Here is a 14,031-nt window from a genome sequence, read left to right as displayed (position 1 = left end):
GCATGAAAGTTAATATTTAAATTAGTATTGGAAATATACTTAAATATTTTTTAAAAAATTTATTTAAAATCTCACTTTAAAAAGTTATAAAATATTTGTAAGTATGTTTTTCAAGTCAATAATAACATTAGTTTTCTATAACAATTATTTCCTAAACTTCACCACTCATCTTTTTTTTTACTGAAGAGACACATTGAGTGGCAGCTTCTTTGCAAAAAGAGACATTTAATCTAAGTAAGGGGATGCTTTAAACCTGAAAGACAAGTCAGCTAGATAAGGAATGAAAAGCTTTTCTGACAGAAGAAACGGTATGTTGTAAAAGAACAGAAGAGAGGCCTGCCACCTTTTAGGAACTGTGAGACTTTGGTGTGACTGGAGTGAGGGAGTCCTTTAAAGGGGGAGAGAAAAGGGCCTGTGTGTGGAATGTCTTACAATCTTGCTATAGAATTTCAATTTTATTTGGAGGTGATGGGAAGGCACTGTGGAAGGGATTTAAGCTGAGGACATTTAGAGTAACAAATGTGGGGAAAAAATGGGAGGTAAGAGGAGATAAAAGAGGAAAACATTTAAAAAGAGATATTTTAAAGAGTGTTAGGTGTGGGAAAGCAAATCCTTGGTGTCTAGCTAGAAATATGATATAACTTTACAAAGGCCTATTCTGACTTACTGTTTTAAGGAATTGAAATAACAAACATGATTTTACTACCTCTCATCACCTTACTCTAGGAGGAGTTGAGGGGCATCTTCATTGTTAGGTTGGCAGGTCACTTTTCCTTGTCTCATATGGCCTTTGTCTCCCTGTGCACTTACACTTCCTGAGAGCCCATAGTCCCGTGTCTTACATACACGTATTCCCCAGGTTTCTAGTCCAGAGCCTCGTGTATAAGCAGTCAGTTACAGTTTGTGGAAGGAATGGAGGAGGTAACGAATCAATTCTGTTGGGTAGTAAATGGATCCAGTCAAAATAAAAGAAAATGAAACACAATTAAATGACATTTTATCTTAATTAAGAGCAGTTCCTTTAAGTGTGGAGAGCTTTGAGACCTTACTTCCATGCTTAAAGCTTCTTGGAAGTATACCATATACAAATCCATGTGTACATAACACGCAATGCACTCGGAAGCAAAGCCCCTCTGTTTTATCCTCTCCTGTTTGTCCATGGGCATAGAATACAGAAAATTAAGCTTATATTAGTGGAAGAGTGAAGACACTTATTGCAGTCTCTGCCATTGCAAGAGGAGTTCAAGTGGGCCCTTAGTGAAATATTGGCAGTTGTAATTTTTTAAAAAAAATCTCCATTGGCTGTTTTTTTTTTTTTTAATTTCTGTATGCCCCACATGGTAGATGAGTCTGCCCACCATGACCATGCCCCCAAAGAAAAACAAGGGAAGGGAAGCCTTCAAGAGGCACTGTAAAAGCTAAACAAAACTAACAAAAACAATGTTTGAAATATATCTTAGAGAAGTTGAAGAGGAGGGACAAATCTGTAAACAGGGAACAGAGAAGTGTTCATATTCTGGGTGGGATTTAAAGAGGTGATCTTGAAGAGTAGGTTGGAGGGAGGAAAGGAGAAAGGCATCACAAGAGCAGAAACAGTGTGATATCACTAGTGAGGAGGGATGAATGCCCAGTTGGTGTGGAGCCTGCCCTCTTCTGGAAAGCCATTACTGAAGAAGGAAGAGGACAGTTGCAGTAGTGATGGTAGTGTAAAGTGTATGTATGGTTTGATATTCTCAAAATTTTCCCAGTGGCTTTATATCCTTGCTCCTCAACTAATCATTTTTTTCCCCTCAGTAACCTGGGTCTAGATCTTTATATCTGCAATATTGTGAATTACACTAATTATAGAAAATACGAAATCGAGTGATCAAATTACAAAATTAAGGAAAATCTTTGTACATGTATGTCTGGCTTTGGTGCCAACTTCAAAGCCAATCATAAAAATTATCACACCTTATTGTTTTTACTTCTTTTGTAAAGGTCATGTATCTGTTTACTTAAAGCGGCTCTCAGCCCTCATTTGTACCAGAAATGATAGAAAAATACTGAAATTTCTTAAGTATAAAATCTACACAATTTATATGTTTTGTTGACTTGATAGCATGGCCTCTGTAACAAAAAGCAAATATACTTTGAGATTGTCGTGCAAACAGGGTCTTGAGCCCTAAAAGCAGAACTGAGTGAGTGGGAAAGGCATGGGGATATGGGGGTGTGGATATAGCTGTGCTGCTGCTTAGTGGACTGCTATGGATGGAGCCTTCGGCCTCCTGGCAGTTCATTGTTCTCATCTGTGCAGAACAATTTCATCTACATGGTCTGTAAGTTATTTTCTAGCTTAGAAGCCTGTGGATCTGATTCTTTCTCACTTGCTAGTTCATTAATACTGTGAATGGAATAATCTTTCCTTGAGCAAGTGATTTTTTTTTTTTTTGTCCCTCTATCAGTTCTTTCTCTCTAAAAAGAAACTTCCAAAGAAGGAAGGATAATTCTTATAGAAATAATACTTATGTTTGGAAGTAATGGTTTTATTAGAGGGAAAGAGAAAGTACACCTTAACCAAATAAACTTTAACCAACTTGATCAAGTTCTTAACGGGTGTGTGTTTGCAGTTACTGCAGTCACAGTGTATTTACTTCTGTCAGGGTGTGACTTGTTAGATTTCAAGTGTTACTGTAAGATTCAGTTGTATTTTCTAATGATTCTGACTTGCTCCTGTTTCAGGGACATTCACAGTTCAGTTTTATGATGGAGTAATTCGTTGTTTAAAAAGAATGCACATTAAGGCCATGCCCGAGGATGCTAAGGGGCAGGTAAGAGTGTTCAGCATTCCTAGCTACCCAAAGGGATGTCTTCTTGAATGGTGACCAATCAAGAAAGAAAAAAAAAAAAAAAGAAGAAAGAAAGAAAAAGAAAAAAAAAATACATATATTTTAAAGTGAACTAATTGTAGGATTATGTGCTGATAGCCCCAAATAGCAGCAAGAAAAAGAAGCTTAGAATGTAAGATAAATTATACACTTGATTTTTGCTTCTTTGGCTTTAGACCTGCTAAAGTTATAGGTCACTAGTTTCTGTTCCAGGTGAAATCCCAGCATCCACTAAGCTGGTGTTGTCCTATCGACCCAGCTGGATCGTGTAACCAGTCTATGGGAAGTGAGGTAAGTGCCTTTTTTTAATTTCATTTTTGTTTTTCCTGGTATATATTATCATTTAGAAAGTTAATTTTTAATATAAAATTTTATATTGAGTTTCTTATCTTCTTCTTTCCTTTTATAAATCATAGTCATTAATCTTCTTTTAAAAGGCGCTTACCTGACACTCTGTAGGCTGCTTCAGGTAGGACTCTCTGAGTCATAGGACGTAAGCAGTCTATTACATGCTTTGTCACTGCTCAAAGCAAGAATGAACGGTAAGCATTTAAAGGAGAATCTGGGATGAAGTTAAAACCATGATTTCATTGATTGAATATGTTTCCTGAAAGACTGGAAAGAAAAGGTGCCAATAGAAATTTAAAATATTTTCTTTTATGTTCTGCTGTTATTTGGGATTTTCAGCACCTGGACCTACAATTAATTTTAAGAATTGAAAGTAATCTATAAAAATGTCTAATATGGAAATATGCTACATACTTGTTCTATACTGTGCAGTGAAAAGTATCATTCTGAAATGTGTTGAAGTTATCTGGTCAATTGCAGCCAAATGTGTACATTTAGTAATCTAGAAATGTAGATCACCGCGTTAAAAAAAATGATTCTTGATACCTTCTGAGAAGTGTGATTGTTTTAAATCACCTGGTTTTCAAAAATTTAGTTTTGTGGTGATCAGATAGCAGAATTTTTCCCCAGTTAATATGGAAATGCAATTTAAAATGGAAATGCTTTTGATCAGGAAATTGCTTTGTGTTTTCCTGCTTGTACATATAAATAAAATGTTCCTTTAAGCATTCAATGGTGTGATTTCTTGGTTACTGCATAGAAATATAGATTAAGACATTGGAAACTTAGTTTAATATATACCTGTCTAATTAAACAAAATTCTCAAAATTTTTTTTTCTTTAAGGCTATAATTGTTATTCTGGCTATTCAGCTGTTTGTGAGATGGCACTAACCCTAAAACTTCAATTTTTCTCCAAAATGAGACACTGAGCCAATTTGGTCTGTGGTAAAATTACAAGTAATAAAAATTAATTTATGGGATGTATTTGGTGTTTACTTTGAGTAAATAGTTACATTATGATGTATGTTAACATTAAAATCAATGCCAAAATATAAACCTTTGAAAATATGAGTAATACTATATTTCTTTCTTTCTTTCTTTCTTTCTTTTTTTTTTTTTTTTTATGAGAGAAGGTGCAAGAGTGCACACAGGTGGGATGGGGTGGCGGTGAGAGAGAATCTTAAGCAGACTTCACACATAGCATGAACCCTATGCAGGGCTCAATCTCATGACCCTGAGATCATGACCTGAGCTGAAATCAAGAGTCAGAACCGTAAACTACTGAGCCACCCAGGTGCCCTGAGTGACACTATTTCTTTTAATTTATATTTTTCTTCATAACTTTTAATTACAAGCACACTAAAATATCTGTAGAATTGTTTTTTTTTATAAAATGGTTTCATTTTATGTGTTTTTTTTTTTTCCCCAAAAGTTTTTGACTTGTTTTCATGTAGGAAATATACTAAGTCAGGTGTTGCGTGGGCAGTGCTAAGAGAATCCAACTTTGCATGTATCTTAAAAATTTCGAGTACTTTGAGAATTCCTTTGTAAAGATATACGGTAAATTTCTTTTACTAAATTAGCAAAGGATAAATAGATGCAGTATGGAAATATATTCTTCTCTAAACTTTCCGTGGCTTTTTCTATCCTATTTTTTCTTTTTGCAAGTGTGCTCATGTAAAACTCACCAGTGTTAAAGATTTGCTCTTAAGGTCCTTTACTATTTATAAAACTTTTTTTGCATACATTATTTAATTGGGTTCTCCTAGCAGAACCTTTGACATGGCTGTGACTGATAGTTCTATTTCACAGTTGAGGAATTCAGAATTTAGAGAATTGAATGACTGGCTTAAAATTTCACATAACCATAATGCATAGAATGACTCTAAAGTCAATCTGATTTCCAACATGTTCTTTATTGTGTACTGCTCTGTTGTCTACAGGAGCTTTGAAGCACATCATTTAGCTCTAATTCATGGAAGGATCACACCAGCTATTTTTAATAGTGAATCTTACCTGTTTAAAAATAGAAGGGCAAAATAATGGGAGAATTTTTTAATGACACAACTGCAGTGGTTCCATGATTAACAAGTCCTATGATAAGGAACTTTAAAGAAATATCTAATTGCAGTTTTAAGAACTACAACATGAATCTCTCCCAGTTTTCTGTTCATTGGAGAGAGAAAAGAGCCAGGGATGGAATTTACCCCTGGCATTTTTCAGCATTTCTCTAACAACTTAAAAATTTCCCCACAATGTGGAACACAGAATTAAGCACTCTGCTCTTCATAAGACCATGTACAGGTATGACCTCTGCTGAATTTGGCACTTTGCTAGTCGGGCTGTACTTTAGTTTCTCGGTCTGCTTTGTTCATTACTCTCTGTTTCATCTGTGGTGCTGCTTTTTCTCTAATACTTAATGTCAGTCTCAAAGCTCATCTTAGCCATATGCCTCTGGCTTACTCAGATGCTCCTGCATCTTCTGTCCGTTCACGTACACTGACTGCCATGGCTTTGTCCCGTGGACTTCCTCTTGCTTCTGCTGTCAGTTAACTCCTTTCTTGACTCCTTTCCTTCTGCCCTTTGCCTCGAAGATTCCTGCTGCAGGGCTCACCTCATCTGTCACGCTCCTTGAAGCCGTCCATTAGCATTTCTCTTAAGGTTAATCTTTTGTTTTGTTTTCTTCCGTGGCATTTTGTTTATTCCTCCACTGTCTATCCTATCACACTGTCTAATAGTTAATTTTATTTACTTTTCAGTTCCTTATAGGTAGTACCAAAAAACCTGGCTCTAAGTAAACCTGGGATTGGATAAACTTGGTTTATCTGGTTTGTTTTGTTTTTGTTTTTCTTTTTACAAACTAGAGACATAAATCTGTATTTCACGACTATGTCTTAGTTCACTTTCTGATTAGACATATATGGGGGACACAGTTTAAATACTGAGAAAGCTAGATGCTGGTCATCTTCCAGGCAGGAGCAAAGATGTGATCACTCCAGGGCCTATACATTTTGGGTCCTTTCAGGCAGCATCTTTTATAAAATGTCTCATGAATTCTTAGCATGCTTCTTGGCACACATAGCAAGATATTCAATAGAAAATTGGTGAATGAATGTGTGAGGTGCAGTCACATGATAGTTTTAGTTCATTTCAATCATAGGGAAGAGAAAGAGACATAGATTTTGTTTGTTGGCTTATTTTTAATGGCTTATTCACATATATTTTCAAGACTGAGCAGTCATTAATGTAACCTGTAAAGTAACTGCATTTGATGTTGTCAAGTATTCTTTAGTTACGTGGATTAAGAATTTAATGTGTTACCCATTTTGGTTGAATTTGAGTTGGTCTCTCTGAAGCTTAGTGGCCTCAGCGGAAGATTAACTGTAGAGGTGTTACAAACACTTTTTTTAAAAAAATCATGTTGATTGTGAAAATTTAAATGTTAGCGCCACTTTTTTTTACATCTTTTCATATTTTTTATAATAAGTGTTTTTAATTAGAAATAAAATGGTAATAGAAAAAATTATTTAGCAACAAACTGAAAATGTGAACACAAGAAGGGTAAATATTCACATCTCAGAAGAGTGGCAATCAGCGCAAATCCCCGGAAGTTGAAGAGGGAGGGAAATTAATTAATCTGGAGCCTGTCAACATGTACTTCACCTTGGTCAAATCAAGTGGCTCTTTTTCTTTCGCTAGTAGTATTAAGCTGTTGTGATAAATTGGTGTCCAAACTTTCAAAGCTTTAAAAATTAATAAAATCATATCTTGAATTTTATGAAGTTGACCATACTGTGAGTGGTACATTCTTCCTAACGAGGAATAGTAATTTGTTCAGTGGGAGTACATTTCTTTTAATCTTTATAGGATTGCAACAAAAGCACTTTTCTCTAACTTCTTTTAAGGTTGGTTGTATTCAGAAAAGAAATGCAATTTGCCATTTGAATTTCAAGTACTAAGACAACGTCATGAAGTGTTCTGTATTTGTTTAAAGGGTTTCCTCTATTATTTTAGATTTTATTTCAGTGAAAGTAGATCAAAGGAATATTTGTTACTAAATATTTTCCAATTTTATGTAAGGTTATACAATCCAACTAACCCATTAGATCATTAAATTTGATAATTACCATGTGGATGATTTATCTTGTAAATAGAATTAATTCAACTTTTATATTTGTCTGCGTGCGAGAGTAGCTTTGAAAATGTGAGATGTTTTTATTCATTAGTGTAATTAAATTTTGATTAATTTTTAATACTTCACGTTTTGTGTTTTTCCTTTGGAGGATTGGATAGCTTTAGTCAAAGCAGCTGCTGCAGCTGCAGCCAAGAATAAAACAGGGAACAAGCCTCGCACCAGCGCCAACAGCAATAAAGAGAAAGAGAAAGATGAGAGGAAATGGTTTAAAGTACCTTCAAAGAAGGAAGAGACTTCAACTTCTATAGCTTCTGCAGAAGTTGAGAAGAAGGAAGATCTGCCCACATCTAGTGAAACATTTGGTACAAAATATGTTCTTATGTTCATTCCTTGTGGCAGGGTAAACTCACTTAGAGAGTAAGCCAGACCCCTTAGCTACCTATTTGAGGGTATGGTTGAATGATTGGGCTCTTCCCTAGCATGAATGGTTAACTTCTGTAGCATCTTAACACGGCTGAAGATTACCGGTCTAATATGGGTACTGGATAATGGGTGACTTCAGTATTCATGAATAGAAAGGAGTTCAGATTTTGACTTTTAAATTCGTGTTTAGTAAACTTTGGGTTTTTTGTTTGTTTTGTGTTTTTTTTCTTTAACTTTTTAAGTGCTTCTGCATGTATTTTAATATATAATATGGAAAAAGCAGTGAGTCATTTTCTTTCTGCTTTTCTTTCCTAAAGAAATAACTGCTTAGTAGTTTTTCATTTCTAATATACCAGTCTGGAGAAATTTGTGTTTTTTAAAGTTTTATGTCAAGCACTAGGTTAAAAAAATTAAATGCAAAGCAGTTTTACTATTTTGCTATTTAAAAAAAAAAAATGTGTTTTAACTTTGGATTCTAGATAAACTCTCATATATGTATTCTATTAAAAGTAGGACTTCATGTAGAGAACGTTCCAAAGATGGTCTTTCCACAGCCAGAGAGCACATTATCAAACAAGAGGAAAAATAATCAAGGCAACTCATTTCAGGCAAAGAGAGCTCGACTTAACAAGATTACTGGTAAACTACAATGATTCTTTTGGTGGTGGGGCTGGAGGGTTTGGTTAGAGTAGTCTGTTTTTAATAAAATAAAATGTATCTTGTGTTTTAGTGTAACAAGCTGGTTAACAAGAAAGTTACTTTATGATTCTTTAAGGTCAGCATCCTCCAACAATGTCAGCTTTTTCTCTTGTGAAATGTGAAAACTATCATGTTTTCTACCTACCTCACAGGGATGTTGTGAGGATTGATAGGATCAAATGTGATAAAATTCCATAGTTTTAACATCACCTTGGTGGTAGGAGTAGTTTCTGTAAACATTGAATTATTTGCTTTTGTCAACTTGTGGTGACATAATCTCTGAGGTTCTAAATATTATTATACAAACATTCTGACTCTTGCCCAGTCTCATTAAAGATGGTAGCAACTAGGGGTGCCTGGCTGGCCTAGTCCATGGAGTATGCAATTCTTGATATCAGGGTTGTGGGTTCAAGCCCCACATTGGGTGTAGAGATTACTTAAAAAAATAAAACCTTAAAAAAAAAAAGATACTAGCAAATATGGTTGGAAAGATGAATGCTGAATTAAATTCAGTTCTTGAATTTGTTATTCCTAAGTAAAAGTACTTCTATAAGTTTCTTATATTTCTTATCTTCAGGTAGGTCCTTAGAATTTCATCTTACTTTTCTGTGCTTTGTTGTAATTTAGGAAGTAGAGTGTTAGGATGATGAAAACTCTGGAAATCCTAGCCTGGTTAGTGTTCACAGGAGAAGAGATTCAAGTATCTGAAGGAGGGCCAGTCATACTAGACCCCATCACTTCCAAGGCCTGTTCAGCCTAAGGATTCTAGTCTTTCAAAAAATTGTAAACATATTTAATTTTTCTGAGTATGTGTTAAAGGGGAGTATAAAATACTTTTAAGTATTTAGTCATATGTTCTTAATTTAAGGACAAAGTGGTTTTTAGTGTCATTGGCCTAATAAAGTTATATAAACCTTTGTTGGTATTCTTTTAAATAATATGAAGAAGCTTGGTTTCGTTGTCAGATCAAAGAATAAATGTAAATTAGGCATGTTGACCATGTTGTGAAGAATAGAAGCCCTTTGAAAAATGACTCTGCAGCAGAGGGTTCTTTAGAGCCATTGTTCATCTAACGTTCATCTTAAGTGATTATAATTGATTTCAACAGGTGAGAATATTTAGTCTTTCCATTCATTGATACTATTTTTGTGCCTTTTTCTGATAAAGGATATTTTTGGCCCCAGGAAGGGAAATATTTCAAATGAATTCATCCATTCCACCTTTTCCTTAGAAACTGTTAGCTTTGGAGAAAGTAAAAATGTTATCCAGGTGATTGTTACAATGGCAGCTTGAGACTTCCGTTTGGCCCTAGCAGAATGGAAACTAGGGTTGCATACAGTGCATACAGAAGAGGAAGAGCACTTCCAACTCCTGTGAGACCAAGACTGAAAGAGCACTACTGGAGGGGCCGAGACAAAGGGAGATCGACTTGACCCTGAAGCATGTGACTGCCAGCTTACTTACCAGCCTCCAGGGTTTTCCTGTAGTCTGGATAACCTGTGTTTAGTTTCAGGCAGTCTATTCTCACAGATGCCTTACCGAGAAGTTGAAGCCCAACGTTTAAAGAAATAAAAGAAGAAAAAACAGCTTAGTGCACAACAATGTATTATTTACATATGGCCTTGAAAAGACAATAGTGGGGAAAACCATTTTACCCTGTGTCTCAAGGAAGTTCTGATACTGGTTGCTTAGTAACACCCTGCACCTTGTGTGGAGGGACTCTGTCCTCACTTCCCCTTGGGAGTCTCAAAAGAACAAGTAATAGTTTGGCAGCAGTAGAAAAATGTAAGATTTTACAGATGTGAAGCCATTATGACTTTTTTCCTTTATTTACTCAGAAGATTTGAATGTATGAAGATTCTTTTAATAGTTCATTTTTCTGCATTTATTTCCATGTTCACCTTACGACTATATCATGCGAAAGGATAAGAGATCTTACAAGATTGTCTTCACTGGTTGAAACTCAGGCTTGCCTCTGTGCAGTAAATTTCATTTGTAGACCATAAAAAGAGATGAGAACTAATATAGTGATTTTGTTATGGAATTATGGTGTATTTTAAATTTATCAAGCTCACTTGTCTTTTTGTTCCTTTACTGCTGAGACGAATAGGGCTATGATCATGGCAGCATCTTAACCTGCTCTGATGTATTCCCCACACTCCATTTCAATTGTTTTTTAAATCATTCTAGCTGGAAATACATGGACCAGCCACTGGGTAAATTTAATTGATATATTCACTGTCTTTCTGTTATACCCTATAGAGACTCTAAATCTGAATTCTATCTAGGGAATAGTGTAAGATGGCTTTTTTGAAGTTTCCAAATAAGGACATATTGAAGGATAGTTGCACACACATATATATGTGCTTTCAGAGACTTATTTTTCATTATGTAATGTTCCTTATCGATAGTTACATACTTTATGCATACTGATTTAGAATTGACAATTTTACAGAGAGATTCAAGAAGAGTCCATGCTTTGGGACAAAATTCTAAGCAAACTGCAGGTGAATTTGAGTAGATTTTAAAATACAGATATCTAGGGAGCAAAGGAAGAAACATCAGCAATTGGTGCATGGTTTGTTTCTAGGAGTTCTAGGAATTTCTAGGATTCAGTCAGCTTAGATATGTTTGTACAGCTTAAGGAATTTCAAAAATAATTTTAAAAAACCCACAGGTTTGAATGGGCCAGTACACATTACTGATGATAATTTCAAGAATATTTGATTCTTAATCCCTTTTAAGAATCTTCTTTGATTCTTATTCTTATAATTTCAGGAATATTTGGTTCTTATTCACACGTTACTGATGATAATTTCAAGAATATTTGATTCTTATTCCCAAATATTCAAGAATATTTGTCTTATTCCCACAACACAAGAATGTTGTGTTTTGGAATCCCTGGTTGAAAAGTAGAGCACAAATTAAACTACTTTACTCTTTCTTTCCTCCCCGTTTACCATTCCAGAGTGTTCTGGCCTCTGTCCTATTCATTCCTATTAGCAGAGGCAGATACATATTTTGTAGCTGAAGTATACAGTATTGAAAAATTGTGACTTTGTGGGTGGGACTCATGAATATTAGATATTCTACTTTTACCTGATATTTTCTTAATAATCTTGAAACTGCAAATTGCATTCTGTTAAGATAATTACAGATACATTCTTCTGGATGAGGAACTGTTAGTGATATATTGATAATTAATAAGCATTTGCAGATAACTTCTAATTTTCTAAGGAGTTTTACATTTCTCCCCAGCATGTTTGCAGGCCAAGAAAACAGATTTTTGTATAGGCTTAAAGGCAGCAGTAATCAGAGACCTCTCAAAGACTTTTATTCTTGTCCCCTTTTGTTGTTTGTACTTAGTACCTCTTCTGTAAGATAGCTTGTATATAAAATACAAAAGCTTTTTATCAATCATATTGGATGTGTTTGAATTCTCTGGATGCCGCATATTGTATTTTCTAATCTGATTTTGAATAGTTTTTATTAAATGCCCCATTACTTTTTATAAGAACATTACAAAGCTTTATTTTTTCTTCACAAACCATTTGGTGGGAATTGCTTAATTGAGTCTATAATATCCTAATTTAAATTCATGAGTATGTCTGAATTATTTTCTTTATTTTAAAACTTGTGGTATCTTATTTTTAATTTTGTGATTTGAGATCTCTTCTGTGTATTGATGAGATTTAAAAAGTATTTCTACCACCTATATGAAAGGAAACAAAGTAAGATATGCTTAATAGACTGAATAGCAAAATATTTTTCCTGTTTGAATAAACCTTAGAAGTGGAACCTCTACTCTATTTCCTGCAAAAGAATTTCATTCCCTAATTTTTTCTTTTTATTTCAGTACTAGTGATTCTCAAAAGTACTAGCTAGAGAAGAAAAAAACCAGTGAATATGGTTTTAAGTGTTAAGGATATATACTGTGCTATATCTCTTTCAGTCACCTAAAACTCTGTTCAGAAGTGATGTTAATAGGATTGAATTTATGGTTTATAAGCTTTTTATAAAATTATTTCTAAGTTGGATTTTCCCCCCATTTAAATCTATACTTAATATTGTGTGAGCAAACTGTATAGATTGGTATCTCAAACTGGACCAAATATCTTTTTTAATACCAGTCATTGATGTATCAAAATCATTGTTTTACACTCATCCTTTTTCTATCTTAAATTACAATTCTGGGTGCTGGATATTCAACTTACCAATAAAGGAAAGGTGCTTTTCTCCTAATTTAACATTTGGTTCTAGTACTACTATAAGGATATGATTTTAATATTTGAATTCATACTTAGATTACTTAATGCCTTTGAAATTGTTACTGAAAAAGTCAAGAGATGTTGCCACATGGATAGCTTAATGCTATGTGGCTTGTTGGAGCACTTTTTTCCTCTTATTAACTATGCTATCTAGATGGCTTCAGTGGTATTGGGGGTATAATTGCTGCAGTACGTTCACTGTTGTCGATTGTTAAACATGCTTCCTTTGAAGCAGAGGTTTTGTGTAGCCAACTTTGAAATGACAGATGATTTTTGGTGACCTTTTTTGTGCCAATGATTATAAGCAAAGACATACTTGTTATATTATATAAGCATTATAAACTTGGCTTCATTGAAGGTATCTGTCAGGTGCTTTGCAAAGAATCTTGACCAAGTAAATACCTTTACTTAAGGCAGAGTCTTAATGTCTTGCAAAGTTCACTTATATACTCCAGGTGAAATACTGTGTTTCTAAAATTGAGAATTAGTGATACACATTGGAGAACACTGGAATTCCTAAATTATTTAATAATTTTTAGAATGAGGCTATAATATTAAGCTCAAATGCAGGAAGGGCCCACGCATTTTTCCCTTTCACATAAAACAGACCCATCAGTGTTTTTGGCAATTTTTAAGAAGATAAGGTACATTGGGATATAGAGGTTAACCCACAAAACTTTAGGTCAAAGAATCCAAGTGGAATTAAAAGTTGGGAGTAGTTTTCTTTCTTTAGCACATAATACAATGACAGAATCTTATATTGCAGTTGTTTGGAAGGATTTCTCAGACCTTAGTATTAACTCTGTATTTCACTTGTATAGACAAAGCCATATTTATGAGTATTAATTAAAGCTATCTTAGGTTTCTAGACATTAAGCTATAGAACCTAAAATTTCGATAGACTAAATGTATATGTGTGTTGTTTCTTAAGGATGTCTCTGAGGAGCAGTGGTTTTTACAGGAAACTAATTGTGAGCAACTTTCAAGTTCCGATTTAGTCCTTTGAGTCATTATTAAGGGTGTTTGTGCTTTTGACAAGTAAACTTTTGAGAATGTTTGCTTCCTGTATAGTAAGAAGGATGGGGGATTTCAGCTGCTAAAATTTGGGGGAAAATTAAACTTAGAGTGAAAGTCACTAATTTTTCTAATAAGCAATTTCTGTACAATTTTTCTCAAGGTTTGTTGGCATCCAAAGCTGTTGGGGTGGATGGTGCTGACAGAAAGGAAGACCGCAGTGAAACAGCTCCAATGCTGGAGCAGGTATGAAACGGTAGCATTTGATTGTTTTCC

General features: G+C 34.5%; 1 protein-coding gene across 8 annotated transcripts in view; it reads left to right on the top strand.

Moving 5' to 3' along the window:
- The window catches only part of PHF20L1 (PHD finger protein 20 like 1), a 78,112-nt gene that overhangs the window by 20,704 nt on the left and 43,377 nt on the right, over window positions 1–14,031 (top strand). For 3 of the 8 annotated variants that reach the window (XM_072733896.1, XM_072733897.1, XM_072733899.1), the window contains exons 5-9: window positions 2,722–2,810; window positions 3,069–3,158; window positions 7,500–7,713; window positions 8,285–8,413; window positions 13,919–14,001. In XM_072733896.1, the coding sequence (XP_072589997.1) occupies window positions 2,722–2,810; window positions 3,069–3,158; window positions 7,500–7,713; window positions 8,285–8,413; window positions 13,919–14,001 (605 nt within the window). The remainder of the gene's footprint in view (window positions 1–2,721; window positions 2,811–3,068; window positions 3,159–7,499; window positions 7,714–8,284; window positions 8,414–13,918; window positions 14,002–14,031) is intronic. The other 5 variants (XM_072733902.1, XM_072733901.1, XM_072733900.1 and 2 more) reach the window with 5 other exon arrangements.

Source organism: Vulpes vulpes, chromosome 13, assembly GCF_048418805.1.
Source record: "Vulpes vulpes isolate BD-2025 chromosome 13, VulVul3, whole genome shotgun sequence".
In the NCBI taxonomy this organism is placed as follows: Eukaryota; Metazoa; Chordata; class Mammalia; order Carnivora; family Canidae; genus Vulpes; species Vulpes vulpes.
This window is presented reverse-complemented; position numbering and strand designations above follow the sequence as displayed.